The sequence below is a fragment of the Dendrobates tinctorius genome, unplaced genomic scaffold, assembly GCF_039654945.1.
Source record: "Dendrobates tinctorius isolate UK_male_01 unplaced genomic scaffold, ASM3965494v1 ptg000022l, whole genome shotgun sequence".
Lineage (NCBI taxonomy): Eukaryota > Metazoa > Chordata > Amphibia > Anura > Dendrobatidae > Dendrobates > Dendrobates tinctorius.
This window is the reverse complement of record NW_027361690.1, coordinates 24,072,971-24,090,556: the sequence shown is the minus strand read 5'-3', so window position 1 is coordinate 24,090,556 and position 17,586 is coordinate 24,072,971. Positions and strand designations below refer to the sequence as shown.

General features: G+C 43.1%; 1 protein-coding gene across 1 annotated transcript in view; it reads right to left on the bottom strand.

The window, feature by feature from the left end:
• LOC141084018 (transient receptor potential cation channel subfamily M member 7-like) overlaps positions 1 to 17,586 on the bottom strand; it is a 311,613-nt gene that overhangs the window by 202,378 nt on the left and 91,649 nt on the right. Inside the window, 1 exon segment of the mRNA XM_073568395.1 lies at positions 21 to 93. Coding sequence (XP_073424496.1) covers positions 21 to 93 — 73 coding nt within the window.

Sequence of the window (17,586 nt, the reverse complement as noted above, 5' to 3'; positions counted from 1 at the left end):
AAATGGCATTAGATACTGACTTTTTAGCAGTGATGTAAGGATGGCAACATCAATATCTTGCTGTTCTTCTGGCCCGGCGTGGAACACAGTTATCTACAACAGGCAGATATAAAGATATACAGCATTAATTAGATTTAAATGGAATCTGTCAGCAGGTTTTTGCTATGTAATCTGAAGACAGCAAGAGATAGAGACTGAAACACAGAATTCAAGGATGTATCACTTGTCAAAGTGCCGCTGTTGTTTACTAACTGTGAAGGATTTATCACTTAGAGATTAATATTGTCGAACTAATCAGGCAACTAAGCAGCTCACTGTCTATGGACTTTAAACACAGAGAGCCTGGTGTGGGCAGGGTTAGCTGTGGTATGGGTGGTGTTAGCTGTGGTGTGGGCAGGGTTAGCTGTGGTGTGGGTGGTGTTAGCTGTGATATGGGTGCTGTTAGCTGTGGTGTGGGCAGGATTAACTTTCTCAGCTCTGCTTCATTGCTAAATCTAAAAACTCTGAATGTGTCAGAGCGACTGCACCCTGTAATGTAATTGATACATCATTGGATTCAGCTTCTCCTTTCCTACATCATGCTGCTCTCAGATAAGGTAGCAAAAACCTGCTGACAGATTCCCTTTAATATGTGTAAAATAAAATAGGAAGGTATAACATTGAAAATAATGCAAAACCAATGATGATTCCCATAATTATTAAGAGTTACCCATTGATGTTGGCAGTTCATTGCATTGCACAAATTCAAAGACATAAATAGGTGTATGGTAGTTCTGAATATGTATGTAATGAGCATATACAGTGGGGAAAAAAAGTATTTAGTCAGTCAGCAATAGTGCAAGTTCCACCACTTAAAAAGATGAGAGGTGTCTGTAATTTACATCATAGGTAGACCTCAACTATGGGAGACAAACTGAGAAAAAAAAATCCAGAAAATCACATTGTCTGTTTTTTTTTCATTTTATTTGCATATTATGGTGGAAAATAAGTATTTGGTCAGAAACAAGCAATCAAGATTTCTGGCTCTCACAGACCTGTAACTTCTTCTTTAAGAGTCTCCTCTTTCCTCCACTCATTACCTGTAGTAATGGCACCTGTTTAAACTTGTTATCAGTATAAAAAGACACCTGTGCACACCCTCAAACAGTCTGACTCCAAACTCCACTATGGTGAAGACCAAAGAGCTGTCAAAGGACACCAGAAACAAAATTGTAGCCCTGCACCAGGCTGGGAAGACTGAATCTGCAATAGCCAACCAGCTTGGAGTGAAGAAATCAACTGTGGGAGCAATAATTAGAAAATGGAAGACATACAAGACCACTGATAATCTCCCTCGATCTGGTGCTCCACGCAAAATCCCACCCCGTGGGGTCAGAATGATCACAAGAACGGTGAACAAAAATCCCAGAACCACGCGGGGGGACCTAGTGAATGAACTGCAGAGAGCTGGGACCAATGTAACAAGGCCTACCATAAGTAACACACTACGCCACCATGGACTCAGATCCTGCAGTGCCAGACGTGTCCCACTGCTTAAGCCTGTACATGTCCGGGCCCGTCTGAAGTTTGCTAGAGAGCATTTGGATGATCCAGAGGAGTTTTGGGAGAATGTCCTATGGTCTGATGAAACCAAACTGGAACTGTTTGGTAGAAACACAACTTGTCGTGTTTGGAGGAAAAAGAATACTGAGTTGCATCCATCAAACACCATACCTACTGTAAAGCATGGTGGTGGAAACATCATGCTTTGGGGCTGTTTCACTGCAAAGGGGCCAGGACGACTGATCCGGGTACATGAAAGAATGAATGGGGCCATGTATCGTGAGATTTTTAGTGCAAACCTCCTTCCATCAGCAAGGGCATTGAAGATGAAACGTGGCTGGGTCTTTCAACATGACAATGATCCAAAGCACACATCCAGGGCAACGAAGGAGTGGCTTCGTAAGAAGCATTTCAAGGTCCTGGAGTGGCCTAGCCAGTCTCCAGATGTCAACCCTATAGAAAACCTTTGGAGGGAGTTGAAAGTCCGTGTTGCCAAGCAAAAAGCCAAAAACATCACTGCTCTAGAGGAGATCTGCATGGAGGAATGGGCCAACATACCAACAACAGTGTGTGGCAACCTTGTGAAGACTTACAGAAAACGTTTGACCTCTGTCATTGCCAACAAAGGATATATCACAAAGTATTGAGAAGAAATTTTGTTTCTGACCAAATACTTATTTTCCACCATAATATGCAAATAAAATGAAAAAAAAACAGACAATGTGATTTTCTGGATTTTTTTTTCTCAGTTTGTCTCCCATAGTTGAGGTCTACCTATGATGTAAATTACAGACGCCTCTCATCTTTTTAAGTGGTGGAACTTGCACTATTGCTGACTGACTAAATACTTTTTTTCCCCACTGTATGTATGCATCATTGATTGGAACTTTTCTTACTGAAACACAGGTCAAGTAAATGGACCAGGTAGGAAAGCAACCTATCAAGCATAGCTATGGAAAAAGGAGACCTTCCTTAAAAGGTTTGTCCTCCCAACAAAGTACATTATAACTAATAGATCTTGGAATAATAAAATGTGTTAAAAAATGTCCCTGTGCTGAGATAATCTTATAAATGTGTCTCTGGTGTGTACTATGTAATGGCTGTATCTGACCGTACAGAGTTGCTCCACTTCATGAACTGAATGTACCGCATCTTTAGGCTGTGTGCCCACGTAGCGATTTTTAAGCGTTTTTGCCGCGATTTTCGGCGCGAAAACGCTGCGAAAACGTTTAAAAATCGTGTACAGAACGCCCCCCATGCATTCCTATGGCATTCCGCACATGCTGTGCTAATGCTGCACTTTTTTCCGCGGCGGAAACGCATCGCGGAAAAAATCGCAGCATGCTCATTCTTTTGTGCGGAATCGCAAACAATTGCCGCGATTCCGCACCCATAGGAATGCATGAGAATCTCTTACTTCCCGCATGTGGCTATGCCCACCATGCGGGAAGTTAAGCGTCTCAAGTGAGGTTGGTACCCACGGTGTGGAGGAGAGGAGACTGTCCTCCAGGCCCTGGGTACCATACCCCTGTAAAAAAAAGAATAAAAAATAAAAAATCGGGGTATATTTACCTTCCGGCGTCACGCGCTGCATTCCCGGCCTAAGCGTTCCCAGTAATGCCTTGCGGCAAGGCCCTGTAATGACGTAGTCTCGCGTGACTCTAGCGGTCTCGCGAGATCGCTAAAGCAACGTGAGACTACGTCATCACAGGTCTCGCAAGGCATTACTGGGAACACTTAGGCCGGGATGGCAGCGCGGGACGCCGGAAGGTAAATATACCCCGATTTTTTTATTTTTTTTAGCATTTTAACATTCTATCTTTTACTATTGATGCCGCATAGGCGGCCTCAATAGTAAAAACCTGGTCACACTTGTCAAACACTATGTTTGACGAGTGTGACCAACCTGTCAATCACTTTCCAAGCGATGCTTCAAATCGATTGGAAAGTGCTTGAATATCGCACGAGAAAATCGCGGCAAAATCGCGATCATAATCGCGGTAAAATCGCGGTGAAATCGCGCGATTTCTGGGAAGGAGTCCGGTTTTTAGTGAGCGTTTTAAAACGCTGCGTGGGCACATAGCCTTAGGTCAGGTGAGGAAGTAAAAGAGTATACAGATAAGACAGCATGGGATCACAGCTGATGCTTTCTGTGAGTTAAAATATGTTTTTGAACAGGCAAGGAAATGTTTTAACTCACAGAATGCAGTAGCTGTGATGTCCTGTCTGTATACTTTTTTCCTTCCCTCCTGCTCACGAGTTGTAGTATGATTAGACCATGTTCCTGCACGGTCAGACACAGCCATTACACAGTACACAGCAGGGGCACATTTATAAGATTATCTCAGCACAGGAACATTTTATTTAATCACATCCAATTGTGGAAGATATTATTATTCCATGATCTATTGATTAAAATGTCCTTTGTTAATAAAAGAATGCCTTTAAGAGGATATAAGTCATTGTACTCACACATCACAAAGCATGTCCCATGACAGTAAATAATCTTCCCTTTAAACTATCCTTTCAATTAGAGGGATAAATTAATAATAAGATGATCATAGGTTTCCCGCTACTGGGGCAAATAACTAGCTATTTCAATCATTTTTATATGCCCAGCAGCACCGGCCTATTGAAATCAATTGGCTGAATGTGTAATGCATAGAAGTACAGGTGAAAATGGACAGAAGCGCACATAGAGCGTTACCCAGTTAGGCTAGTTTCACACTTGCTTTTTTTTGCAGCGCGTTTTTCCCGCAAAAAAACGCATTGAAAAAACGCATACAAAAGCATACAACTGCTGCGTTTTTTTCAAGCATTTTTATGAGCATGCATGAAAAAAACGCAGCGTTTTTATGCGTTTGTATGCGTTTTTAGTGCGTTTTTACCGCGTTTGCATTTTTTTCCAACATTAGTTGGCCCCTCACACTAACCCAAACCATGACTTTACTAACCCTAACCCTGACCCTAACCCTAACCCTAACCCTGACCCTAACCCTAACCCTAACCCTGACCCTAACCCTTAACCAAACCATACTTAACCCTAACCCAAACCCTAAACCCTAACTAACCCTAACCCTAACCCTGACCCTAACCCTTAACCAAACCATACTTAACCCTAACCCTAACCCTGACCCTAACCCTAACCCTGACCCTAACCCTAACCCTAACCCTAACCCTGACCCTAACCCTTAACCAAACCAAACTTAACCCTAACCCTGACCCTAACCCTAACCCTAACCCTGACCCTAACCCTTAACCAAACCATACTTAACCCTAACCCTGACCCTAACCCCAACCCTAACCCTGACCCTAACCCTTAACCAAACCATACTTAACCCTAACCCTAACCCTAACCCTAACCCTGACCCTAACCCTTAACCAAACCATACTTAACCCTAACCCTGACCCTAACCCCAACCCTAACCCTAACCCTGACCCTAACCCTTAACCAAACCATACTTAACCCTAACCCTGACCCTAACCCCAACCCTAACCCTGACCCTGACCCTTAACAAAACCATACTTAACCCTAACCCTGACCCTAACCCCAACCCTAACCCTGACCCTGACCCTAACCCTAACCCTAAACCCCTAAATTCCATGGTTAAAAAAAAAAAACGCATGTGCAAAAAAACGCATACATGAGCATGCCAGTGCGCATGTATGCGCATCCATAGGCTATAATGGCCATTTTTAGCGCAAAACGTGCGCATATGTGCGCATGCGCTTTTTTGCAGGGCCAAAAAATGCAACATGCTGCGTCTGGAAAATCCAACCGCACACCCCAAAAAAACGCAGCGCATGAAAATCGCATACATGCGCTTACCAGCGCGCAGGTATGCGCACCCATGTTAAATATAGGGGAAAAAACGCATGCGCAGGTATGCGTTTTTTTCCAGCGCTAAAAAACGCAAATGTGAAACCAGCCTTACATGAGTTTTTAGGTGTGGTGTTTGCACACCTCTTGTAAAAGCTTTGTAAAATATCCTGCTGCTGACTAGATAGAAGAGCCAACGTGGATTCGGAAACAGAACAGGAAACAATGATTCTGCGCTGCTGGTGGAAATAAAGAATTCCGGGATCCTTAATGGTCAGGTAGTATGTGGTTTATTCACAACACATTTGAAGTCTTCCTCAGGTGAACAACAAAATAGAAGGAACAGCAGCGAGATGTCATTTAAACCCCTTTACACCCGAGGGTGGTTTGCATGTTAATGACCGGGCCAATTTTTACAATTCTGACCACTGTCCATTTATAAGGTAATAACTCAAACACTTCAAAGGATCCCGGTGATTCTGTGAATGTTTTCTTGTGACATATTGTAGTTCGAAAAAAGTGGTTTGGTATTGTACTTCATGACAGTGTTAAAAAAATTTTTATATGACTTGCATGTATTTGTAAAAAAAAAACAAAATTGAATGGAAATTTGGCAAAAATTTTGAAAATTTTGCAATTTTTCAACTTTAAATTTTCATGCCCTTAAATCACAGAGATATGTCACACAAATTACTTAATAAGTAACATTTCCCACATGTCTACTTTACATCAGCACAATTTTGGAACCAAAATTGTTTTTGTTAGGAAGTTATAAGGGTTAAAAGTTGAACAGCGATTTCTCATTTTTACAACAACTTTGAACTCCCAAGTAACATAGTAACATAGTTTTGAAGGCTGAAGGAAGACCTTATGTCCATCTAGTTCAGCCTATTTTTAGTGCAGCTGTTCTGCATTGTTGATCCTGGGGAAGGCAAAAAAACCCACAGAGTAGAAGCCAATTTTCTCCATAAGGAAAAAAATTCCTTCCCCTAAGCTGGGTCAACCATCTACCTATAATATTCTGTTATTCGCAACCTTCTATACTGTTACTCACAAGAAAAGCATCCATTCCTTTCTTAAATTCATTCAGTGAGTTGGCCATCACCACTTCCTCAGGAAGAGAATTCCAGAGCCTCACTGCTCTTACCGTGAAGAACCCTCTTCTATGCTGGTGCAGAAATTGTCTTTCCTCCAAACGAAGAGAATGCCCCCTTGTTCTTGTCACAGTGCGTCACAGAAGTTTATAACGTAGAGCCGTGAAAATAAAAAATCATATTTTTTCCACAAAAATGATCTTTTCGCCCCCAATTTTATATTTTCCCAAGGGTAACAGGAGAAATTGGAAAAGTTGTTGTGCAATTTATCCTGAGTATGCTGATACCCCATATGTGGGGGTAAACCGCTGTTTGGGCGCATGGCAGAGCTTGGAAGGGAAGGAGCGCCATTTGACTTTTTCAATGCAAAATTGGCTGGTATTGAGATCGGACACTATGCCGTGTTTGGAGAGCCCCTAATGTGCCTAAACAGTGGAAACGCCCCACAATTGACAACAGTTTGGAAACTATACCCCTCATGAAATTTATCTAGATGTGTGGTGAGCACTTTGAACCCCCAAGTGCTTCACAGAAGTTTATAACGTAGACTCGTGAAAATAAAAAAAATCATATTTTTTTCACAGAAATGATCTTTTCACCCACAATTTTTCATTTTACCAAGGGTAACAGGAGAAATTGTACCCCAAAAGTTGTTGTGCAATTTTTCGTGAGTACACTGATACCCCATATGTAGGGGAATACTACTTTTGAGGAGCAGTGCAAAGCTCAGAAGGGAAGAGGCGCCAAACTGAAGTTTAGATTTTGCTAGAATGGTTTGAGGGTGCCATGTCACATTGGCAGAGCCCCTGAGATGCCAGAAAAACAGAAACCCCCTATATGTGAACTAATTTTACAAACTACACTCCCCAATTAATTCATCTACGGGTCCAGTGAGCATATTAACACCACATGTGCCTCACAGAGTTTTATACCACTGAGCGGTGAAGAAAGAATAAATTACAATTTTACCACTAAAATGTTGTTTTATCCCGAAGTTTTTTTTTTTTTTATAAGGGCTAATAGGATTTTTTTTTAGAACAAACCGAGGTCCATTTATTCCTGAGTGTGCCAATACCCTACAAGTAATCGGGAAATATTTTCAGGCACAGTGCAAAGCTCAGAAGCCAAGGAGCGCCAGATTTTACTGTTATGGTTAACAGGTGCCACGACCCACTGGGAGAGCCCATGAGGTGCCAGAACCGCAGAACTCCCCCATAAGTGACCCCATTTTACGAACTACACCTCTCAATGAATTCATCTGGAGGTGCAGTGATCATATTGACACCATGGATGTGTCACAGAATTTTATACCATTGGGCAGTGAAGACAAAACAACTAACGGAGCGCTAGTTGTATATTCAAGTGAATAGGTCTGTGCACATCAGTGTGTTTCCATGGACCGTGTGTCCATGGGCAAAAAACGCTGACATGTCCATTTTAAAATGTCAGCGTGGGTCACAAAACGTCCTGCACACCTGCACCCGCATAACACACATGGATGTCATCCCAGTGACATGCATCGGCGCCGGAGAAGAAGCGTTACAGTAGGCTCATGGGAGTAATATTGTTCCATCAGCCACCGCCTGCTGTCTTTTTTGTCACTTAAATATAACTCTCATCATTCTCCCCTGCTCGCGCTGATAGCCGGCAGAGCAAGGGAGAATGATGAGAGCCGTGTTCAGCACCCGGCGCCGGGGAATAGCGCTTACTGTAACGTTTCTTCCCTGGCGCCTGTCCGTGTGGTATTGATGCGGCACATGGGTGGCACACGGGTTTTCATGTTTGGCTGCTGTCACACACTAAAAGACGCTTTTTATTGCAAAAACTAGCTTTTGCATCACCGCATTTTGAGAGCTATAATTTTTCCATATTTTAGCCCACAGAGCCATGTGAGGTCTTGCTTTTTGCGGGACGAGTTGATGTTTTCATTGGTAACATTTTCGGGCACATGACTTTTTTTATCGCTTTCTATTCCAATTTTTGGGAGGCAGAATGAACAAAAACCATCAATTCATGAATTTCTTTTTTATTGGGGGGGAGGGGTTTATACCATTCTGTGTGTGGTAAAATTGATAAGGCAGCTTTATTCTTTGGGTTAGTATGATTACAGCGATACCACAGGTTTTTTTTTAATGTTTTGGCGCTTTTATACAATAAAGACCATTTTATAGAAAAAATAATTTTTGCATCACTTTATTCTGAGCGCTATAACTTTTTTATTTTTCCGCTGATGGAGCTGTATGGCGACTTGGCCTTTGCGGGACAAGATGACGTTTTGAAGGGGTACCATGTTTATTTATATCCGTCTTTTTGAGCGAGTGTTATTCCACTTTTCGTTTGGCAGTATGATAAAGCATTGGTTTTTTGCCTTGTTTTTTAATTTTTTTTATTGTGTTCCCTAAAGGGGTTTACTAGTGGGACAGTTTTATAGGTTGGGTTGTTGCGGACGTGGTGATACCAAATATATGTTCTTTTATTGTTTAGAATATTTTTCATTCAGATATATTTATTTAGAGATAGTATATATATTGATTTTTTATTATTATTTTTGAATTTTTTTTAAAAAAAATATTTTTACGTTTACATTTTTTTTCTTTTTTTTACTTATTTCTAACTTTTTTACTTTGTCCCACTATGGCACAATCATTTTTTGCAGGCTGATCGCTTCTATAGCATGCAGATGGAGCTGTCAGCGCCGCACTGACAGAGAGACTTGGTGATCATCCACTGTGCATGATCAGAAAGGTTCCTAGCTCTGGTGACCCAGATGTCGTCATGACGACATTGGGTCACCATGTCCATGGCAATGATCAGAACCCCGCGTCACACCATGGGGTCTCCGATCCAAAGGCAGAGGGGCTGTCATCCCTCTGCTGGATTCCGGAATGCTACGATCGTGTTCAATCACAACATTTCAGAGGTTAAAGTGTGGGGAGCAGTATGTGACCACTCCTGGCACCTAGTGCCGGGTGTCAGCTGTCAGAATCAGCTGACACCCGACTGCAATCGCCCGCGCACCCCCGTGTGCGTGGGTGATCGTGATGATGTAATATTCCATCCCTGGTCAAATAGGCCCAGGTCACATGGACAGAATATTACATCCGATGTCAGAAAGGTGTTAAATTGCTCGATCATTCAAAAAATATACTACTGCTATATTTCTCGTGTTACTATTTCATGTACCAGCTGTTTATTGGTTATTTTTTACATCTTGCTCCTCATACTTAGTAAATTAACATTTAGTATTTTTTATTTTTATTCTACATCATAGCCCTACCCATTTATATACATCTTTTTGTAGTCCACATACTGTATAACACAAAAGTGAGTACATCCATGATGTTTTTGTAAATATTTTATTATATCTTTTCTTGGGACAACATTGAAGAGATGACAGTGAAAATTTGGTGTGCCTCTAAATAACTCAACACACAGCCATTAATGTCTAAACCGCTGGCAACAAAAGTGAGTGCGTCCCAAAGTCAAAATCGCCAAAGTATGCTCAATTAGCCAAATTTCCCTCCCTGGTGTCATGTGACTCATTAGTCTTAAGGTACTGTCACACTTAGCGATGCACCAGCGATCCCGACCAGCGATATGATGCGGTCAGGATCGCTGGTGCATCGCTAAGTGGTCGCTAGTGAGCTGCCACACAGGCAGATCTCACTAGCGACATCGCTGGGGATGGGGGTTGCTACTTACCTGTCACACCAGGCGATCCTGCGTCCTCCCGCCCGGCTCCACACGTCACTCGTCTTCACAGCAGGAAGCACCGCAGGAAGCTGACGACGAGAAACGGTCCTGGATGTTCTCACGCGATCAGCGATAAGCAGCGGGGGAGCGGGTTGTAGGTAAGTATCAGACATAGCGATATCGCTAGCAATATCGCTATAACGTCACAAGTTATAGCGATATAGATAGCGATATCTCTTAGTGTGACATGCCCTTTACAACGGCTCAGATATGAATGGGGATCAGGTGTGTTAAATTTAGTGTTCACACTCTCGTACTGTCTGACACAGGTCACTGGACGTTCAACATGTCACTTCATGGCAAAGAACCTTGACGATCTGAAAAAAGAATTGTTGCTCTACATAACGATGGCCCAGGCTGTAAGAAGATTACCAACACCCTGAAACTGAGCTGCAGCACAATGGCCAAAACCATGCAGCGGATTAACACAACAGGTTCAACTCAGAATAGGCCTCGCCATGGTCTACCAAAGAAGTTAAGAGCACATGCTCAGCGTCATATCCAGAGGTTGTATTGTCAAAATAGACGTATGAGTGCTGCCAGCATTACTGCAGAAGTTACAGGGGTGAGGGGGGGTCAGCCTGTCAGGGCTCAGACCATATGCCGCCCACTGCATCAAATTGGTATGCAGGGCTGTCGTCCCAGAAGGAAGCCTCTTCTAAAGATGATGCACAAGAAAGCCCACAAACACTTTGCTGAAGACAAGCAGACTAAGGATATGGATTACTGGAACCATGTCCTGTGGTCTGATGAGACCAAGATAAACTTATTTGGATCAGATGGCGTCAAGCATGTGTGGTGGCAACGAGATGAGGAGTACAAAAATAAGTGTGTCTTGCATACAGTCAAGCATTGTGGTGGTAGTGTCATGATTTCGGGCTGCATGAGTTTCACTGGCTATGGGGAACTACAGTTCATTAAAGGAACAATGAATGCCAACATGTACTGTGACATACTGAAGCAGAGCATGATCCCCTTCGCTCCAGAAACTGGGCTGCAGGGCAGTATTCCAACATGATAATGATCTCAAACACACCTCAAAGACGACCACTGCCTTAATAAAGAAACTGAGCGAAAAGGTGCTGGACTGGCCAAGCATGTCTCCCTCCAGACCTAAATTCTATTGACCATCTGCTGGGTATCCTCAAACGGAAAGCAGAGGAGTGCAAGGTCTCTAACATCCACCAGATCTGTGATGTCATCATGGAGGAGTGGAAGAGGATTCCAGTAGCAGCCTGTGAAGCTCTAGTGAACTCCATGCCCAAGAGAGTTAAGGCAGTGCTTGAAAATAATGGTGGCCACACAAAATATTCACACTTTGAGCACAATTTGGCCATTTTTTTCTTAGAGGTGTATTCACTTTTGTTGCCAGTGATTTAGACATTAATAACGGTGTATTGACTTATTTAGAGCGCTCACCAAATATACACTGTTATACAAGCTGTAAACTGACTATGCTACATTGTATCAAAGTGTCATATTTTCTTTGTGGTCCCATGAAAAGATATAATAAATATTTCCAAAATTGGGAGGGGTGTACTTACTTCTGTGATATACTGTATATATATATATTTAGAATGTCAGTATCTAGTCCTAGAATCTGTTTTTTCTTGCCCTTAGACTTGCCCTTAGTTAACATGGATCTTGATGTTTCACAAGTCGGCCATCTTGCTTCCTGCCAAAGCTGTATATAAAGCCAGCACCTGGTCTGTTTCATTGCTTGAGTATTATGTTTTGGACTTTGTGTCTCTGCAGTCCCAAGCCTGGACTTACTATCCCTGTTGGTCCTCTCTTAACGGCGGAGTCCTCCGTCAACCTGCACGTCTGGATCCCTGCCTGCTGATCGAGTGATTGCTGAACACTTGACTTCAGAAACCTCTGCCTGACTACACCTGCGGTGAAGTAAGAACTCCAGCCAGCTAGTGTGTTCCTCTGCTCTGCAAGAGTCTGTGTCTTGTGCCCGCATTGCTCAGTGACTTTGAATGCTGTGTCGCAGAGTATCAACTCTGCTATAACCATTTATCAGATTGACTGAACATTTATCTGGACTTATATGCTATCAGATTACTAATACAATATTGCTTGCGCAACCCATTGTGTCTGCAGTCTCTTTGACCTAGCCACTGGTGTCCAGTTGTCTCCACTAGTATCGTGACATAGAATTTGTTAATCATTTACATATTGGGTCTACTACAACCTTTTTAAAGGGAAGTAGACAAAGAGCAGCTGAATCCAATGATCACTTAGATTACTGGATGAAGCAGTTATGAAGTAATTGAGATTTTTAAATTTAGCATGAAGCAGAACTGAGAAAGCTAACGCCGCCGCCCATATACAATGTCTATAGACCCTGAGCTGCTTATCACAGGAGGGTGCGCGTCAGACTAGCATACACGTGGTTCTGTGTCTGAGCAATTTTAAGCTCATTAAAGGGAACCTCTCAGCAGGATTGTGCACAGTAACCTAAAACAATGTAAGGTCGGCGCCGTTATACTGATTAAAATGATACCTTGGTTGATGAAATCTGTCTTGTGATTGTTCTTTAATCTTTATTTTCTGTTTTGTGTTAAAGAGATTCTCATGCCCTAAGGCGGGGATGGGGTATGTGATGCTCTGATTAGATATTCATAATGCAGACTGCTGACAGGTCACTGATCCCTCACTGACCTGCCCCCTAGTTTGCTTAATGAATATCTGTATATAGTTTTAAAAAAAAACCTTCTACAGGCAGGTGCCGGCTGTGGTACCTGCTCTGCAGCAAAATCGCATGTTTTGCGTGCCAATAATACTTTTTTTTCAGGCTATCCAGCTAGAGGGAAAAAAAAACAACTTGAAAATGGTGCCATCCGAGCCTGTGCAGTAGCTGCTATCAGTGTCTAGCTGTGCTCCAATAGCTGCTACTGCGCATGCGCCATCTTACTGGGGAAGAAGAAAAAAATTTCTCCTCCAAGACGGCGAAGCCCACGCATTAGCAGCTCTCGACTATCTCCGAACTGCTACTGTGCAGGCGCGAGCGACGCCATCTTGGAGGAGGAAATTTTTTCCTCTTCAGTAAGATGGCGCCGCCTGCACAGTAGCAGCTCTCACCGTGTTAGGGTTGCGGATCGCACTAAATATAAAATATGAGGAACTGCGATCGCAACTCGGGGTCCACCGTGCAGAGATGGAAACTGCTGCTCAGTAATGGAGGAGCACTAAACACCGGGGTTAACCTCTGAACCGGTGTGTACAGGAGCGAACTCTGTTACCTCACAGAGCCGCTGGAACAAGTACCAGAGCCTGTATATCCTCACAGGACTCGGCAAGAGAGCATTAGTGCTAAGACACAGCGCTCTGCCCCAAGGACTCAGGGTTAGAGCCCCTCTAGCCCCTCTAGCGTTCAGCACCGCAACCGCGATGCCTGAACAGGCACCTATAGAATGCTGTGCCCTGTTAGAAGTCATAGGGTGCCGCTGAATGTTGCTTACAGCACTGTGTGTACAGCGCAGCACTGGTGGACGCCACTAACCAGCCTAACCTTAGGCCTGGAAAGCGCATAGGATGTGCACGGCGCTGCACTAACGGATGTTGCAGTACCTGCGGTAGCGTAGTGCCTTAGGTAGATCGGTGCACACAGGCGCTAGCTTGTGTGAGGAGCTGGGAGCACTGTGGCGCTAGGCAATGCTACACAACTCGGCGCTGACTCTGAACTCTAAACCCTACTAACATGCGTATCAAAGGGAAGGGGTTTCAGTCATTCAGCGGTACACAAGCATCCATCATCACACACATCTCTACCATTAACAGTGTATACTAGCGCATAGCCATAATGGGAGCAGCAATAGGGCCTGAGCATGTGACCTCAGACCTCCAATGAGAGGACATCCCACGGGCATGCTCAGTGGGCCGAAAGAAGGACTTAGTCCCAAGAGCTGCTCGCTGCTGGCTATTGAACTCTGATTGGCAGCCGTAACAGCCAACAGTAGTAGACTGAGCAAGATGCTGGGAACGACGTCTTTGCTGAGCAGGCTCCTCTGCGGCCGGAGAGGAATGGGTGCGAGCGGTGCCATCTTGGAGGAGGAAGTTTTTTTCTTCTCCAGTAAGATGGCTCCGTCGGCGCCTGCGCAGTAGCAGCTATCGGATCACCGCAGCAGACACCGATAGCAACTACTGCGCAAGTGTGATGGTTGCCATTTTCAATTTTTTTCCCCTCTAGCTGAATAGCCTGAAAAAAAATGTATTATTGGCACACAAAACATGCGATTTTGCTGCAGAGCAGGTACCACGGTTGGCAGATATTCATTAGGCAAACTAGGGGGTAGGTCAGTGAGGGATCAATGACCAGTCAGTAGTCTGCATTATGAATACCTAATCAGAGCACCACATGAAGACCCACCGACAGCCCCGCTTTAGGGCACGAGAATCTCATTACCACAAAACTGAAAATAGAGATTAAAAAACAACCACAAGACGGATTTCATCAACCAAGGTATCATTTTAGTCAGTATAACGGTGCTGACCTGATACAGTCTGTATGTTACTGAGTACAATCCTGCTGACAGGTTCACTTTAAAACAATCACTGCAAGTAAACAAAACCACTGAGCTTGATAAGAGAGGCATTGCTGAAATCTGTATTTTAGACCAGATCCCTTCTGTTTTCAGATTACATAGCAAAAACCTTCTAACAGATCCCCTTTAACCCCTTCATGACCCAGCCTATTTTGACCTTAATGACCTTGCCATTTTTTGCAATTCTGACCAGTGTCCCTTTATGAGGTACTAACTCTGGAACGCTTCAACGCATCCCAGCGACTCTGAGATTGTTTTTTCGTGACATATTGGGCTTCATGTTAGTCGTAAATTTAGGTCGATAATTTTTGCGTTTATTTGTGAAAAAATCAGAAATTTGGTGAAAATTTTGAAAATTTCGCAATTTTCAAATTTTGAATTGTTATTCTTTTAAACCAGAGAGGAATGTGACACAAAATAGTTAATAAATAAGATTTCCCACATGTCTACTTTACATCAGCACAATTTTGGAAACAAGTTTTTTTTGTTAGGAAGTTATAAGGGTTAAAAGTTGACCAGCGATTTCTCATTTTTACAACAAAATTTACAAAACCATTTTTTTAGGGACCACCTCACATTTGAAGTCACTTTGAGTGGTCTATATGGCAGAAAATACCCCAAATTGACACCATTCTAAAAACTGCACCCCTCAAGCTACTCATAACTACATTCTAGAAGATTATTAACCCTTCAGGTGCTTCACAACCACTGTATGGGCGCACGGCAGGGCTCAGAAGGGAAGGAGCACATTTGACTTTTTGAATGGAAAATATGCTGGAATATTTAGCGCTTGCCATGTCGCGTTTGGAGAGTCCCTGTGTGCCTAAACACTGGAGCTTCCCCACAAGTGACCCCATTTTGGAAACTAGACCCCCCAAGGAACTTATCTAGATGCATAGTGATCACTTTGAACCCCCAGGTGCTTCACAAATTGATCCGTAAAAAAAAAGTACTTTTTTTTCACAAAAATTATCTTTTAGCCTGAGTTTTTTCATTTTCACATGGGCAACAGGATAAAAAGGATCCTAAAATGTGTTGGCCAATTTCTCCTGAGCACACCAATACCTCATTTGTGGTCATAAACCACTGTTTGGGTGCAGGGCCCGGAAGGGAAGGAGCACCATTTGACTTTTTGAATGAAAAATTAGCGCCAATCGTTAACGGACACCATGTCGCGTTTGGAGAGCCCCTGTGTGCCTAAACATTGGAGCTCCCCCACAAGTGACCCCATTTTGGAAACTAAACCCCTTAAGGAACTTATCTAGATGTGTAGTGAGCACTCTGAACCCCCAGGTGCTTCACAAAAGTTTATAACGTAGAGCAGTGAAAATAAAAAATCATTTTTTTCCCCTAAAATGATTTTTTTAGCACGCTATTTTTTATTTTTACAAGGGTAACAGGAGAAATTGGACCACAAAAGTTGTTGTCCAGTTTGTCCTGAGTACGCTGGTACCCCATATGTGAGGGGGAACCACTGTTTGGGCGCATGGCAGGGCTCAAAGGGGAAAGAGCACCATTTGACTTTTTGAAATGAAAATTAGCTCCAATCGTTAGCGGATACCATGTCGTGTTTGGAGATCCCCTGTGTGCCTAAACTTTGGAGCTCCCCCACAAATGACCCCATTTTGGAAACTAGACCCCCTAAGGAACTTATCTAGATGCATAGTGAGCACTTTGAACCCCCAGGTGCTTCACAGAAGTTTATAATGCAGAGCCGTAAAAATAAAAAATATTTTTTTTCCTAAAAAAAATATTTTTTAGTCCGCAATTTTTTATTTTCACAAGTGTTACAGGAGAAATTGGACCCAAAAAGTTGTTGTACAGTTTGTCCTGAGTACGCTGGTACCCCATATGTGGGGGGGAACCGCTCGGAAGGGAAGTAGTGACATTTTGAAATGCTCACTTTGATGGAATGGTCTGCGGGCATCATGTTACATTTGCAGAGCCCTTGATGTACCTAAACTGTGGAAACCCCCACAAGTGACCCCATTTTGGAAACTAGACCCCATATGGAACTTGCCTAGATGTGTGGTGAGCACCTTGAACCCCCAAGTGCTTCACAGAAGATTATAACGCAGAGCCATGAAAATAAAAAATCATTTTTTTCCTCAAAAAATGATTTTTTAGCTCGCAATTTTTTATTTTCAGAAGGGTAACAGGAGAAATTGGACCCCAAAAGTTGTTGTCCAGTTTGTCCTGAGTACGCTGGTACTCCATATGTGGGGAGGAACCACTGTTTGGGCACATGTCAAGGCTCGGAATGGAAGTAGTGACGTTTTGAAATGCAGACTTTGATGGAATAGTCTGCGGTCGTCATTACGTTTGCAGAGCCCCTGATGTACCTTAACAGTGGAAACCCTCACAAGTGACCCCATTTTAGAAACTAGACCTTCCAAGGAACTTATGTAAATGTGTTGTGAGCACTTTGAACCCCCAAGTGCTTCACAGAAGTTTATAATGCAGAGATGTGAAAATGAAAAAATCATTTTTTTTCCACAAAAATTATTTTTTTAGCCCCCAATTTTTTATTTTCCCAAGGGTAACAGGAGAAATTAGTCCCCAAAAGTTGTTGTGCAATTTTTCCTGAGTACGCTGATACCCCATATGTTGGGGTAAACCACTGTTTGGGTACACGTCGGGGCTTGGAAGGGAGGGAGCACCGTTTGACTTTTTGAATGCAAAATTGGCTGGAATCAATGGTTGCACCATGTCGTGTTTGGAGACCCCCTGATGTGCCTAAACAGTGGAAACCCATCAATTCTAACTTCAACACTAACCCTAACACACCCCTAACTGCAGCACTAACCCCAACACATCCCTAATCCCA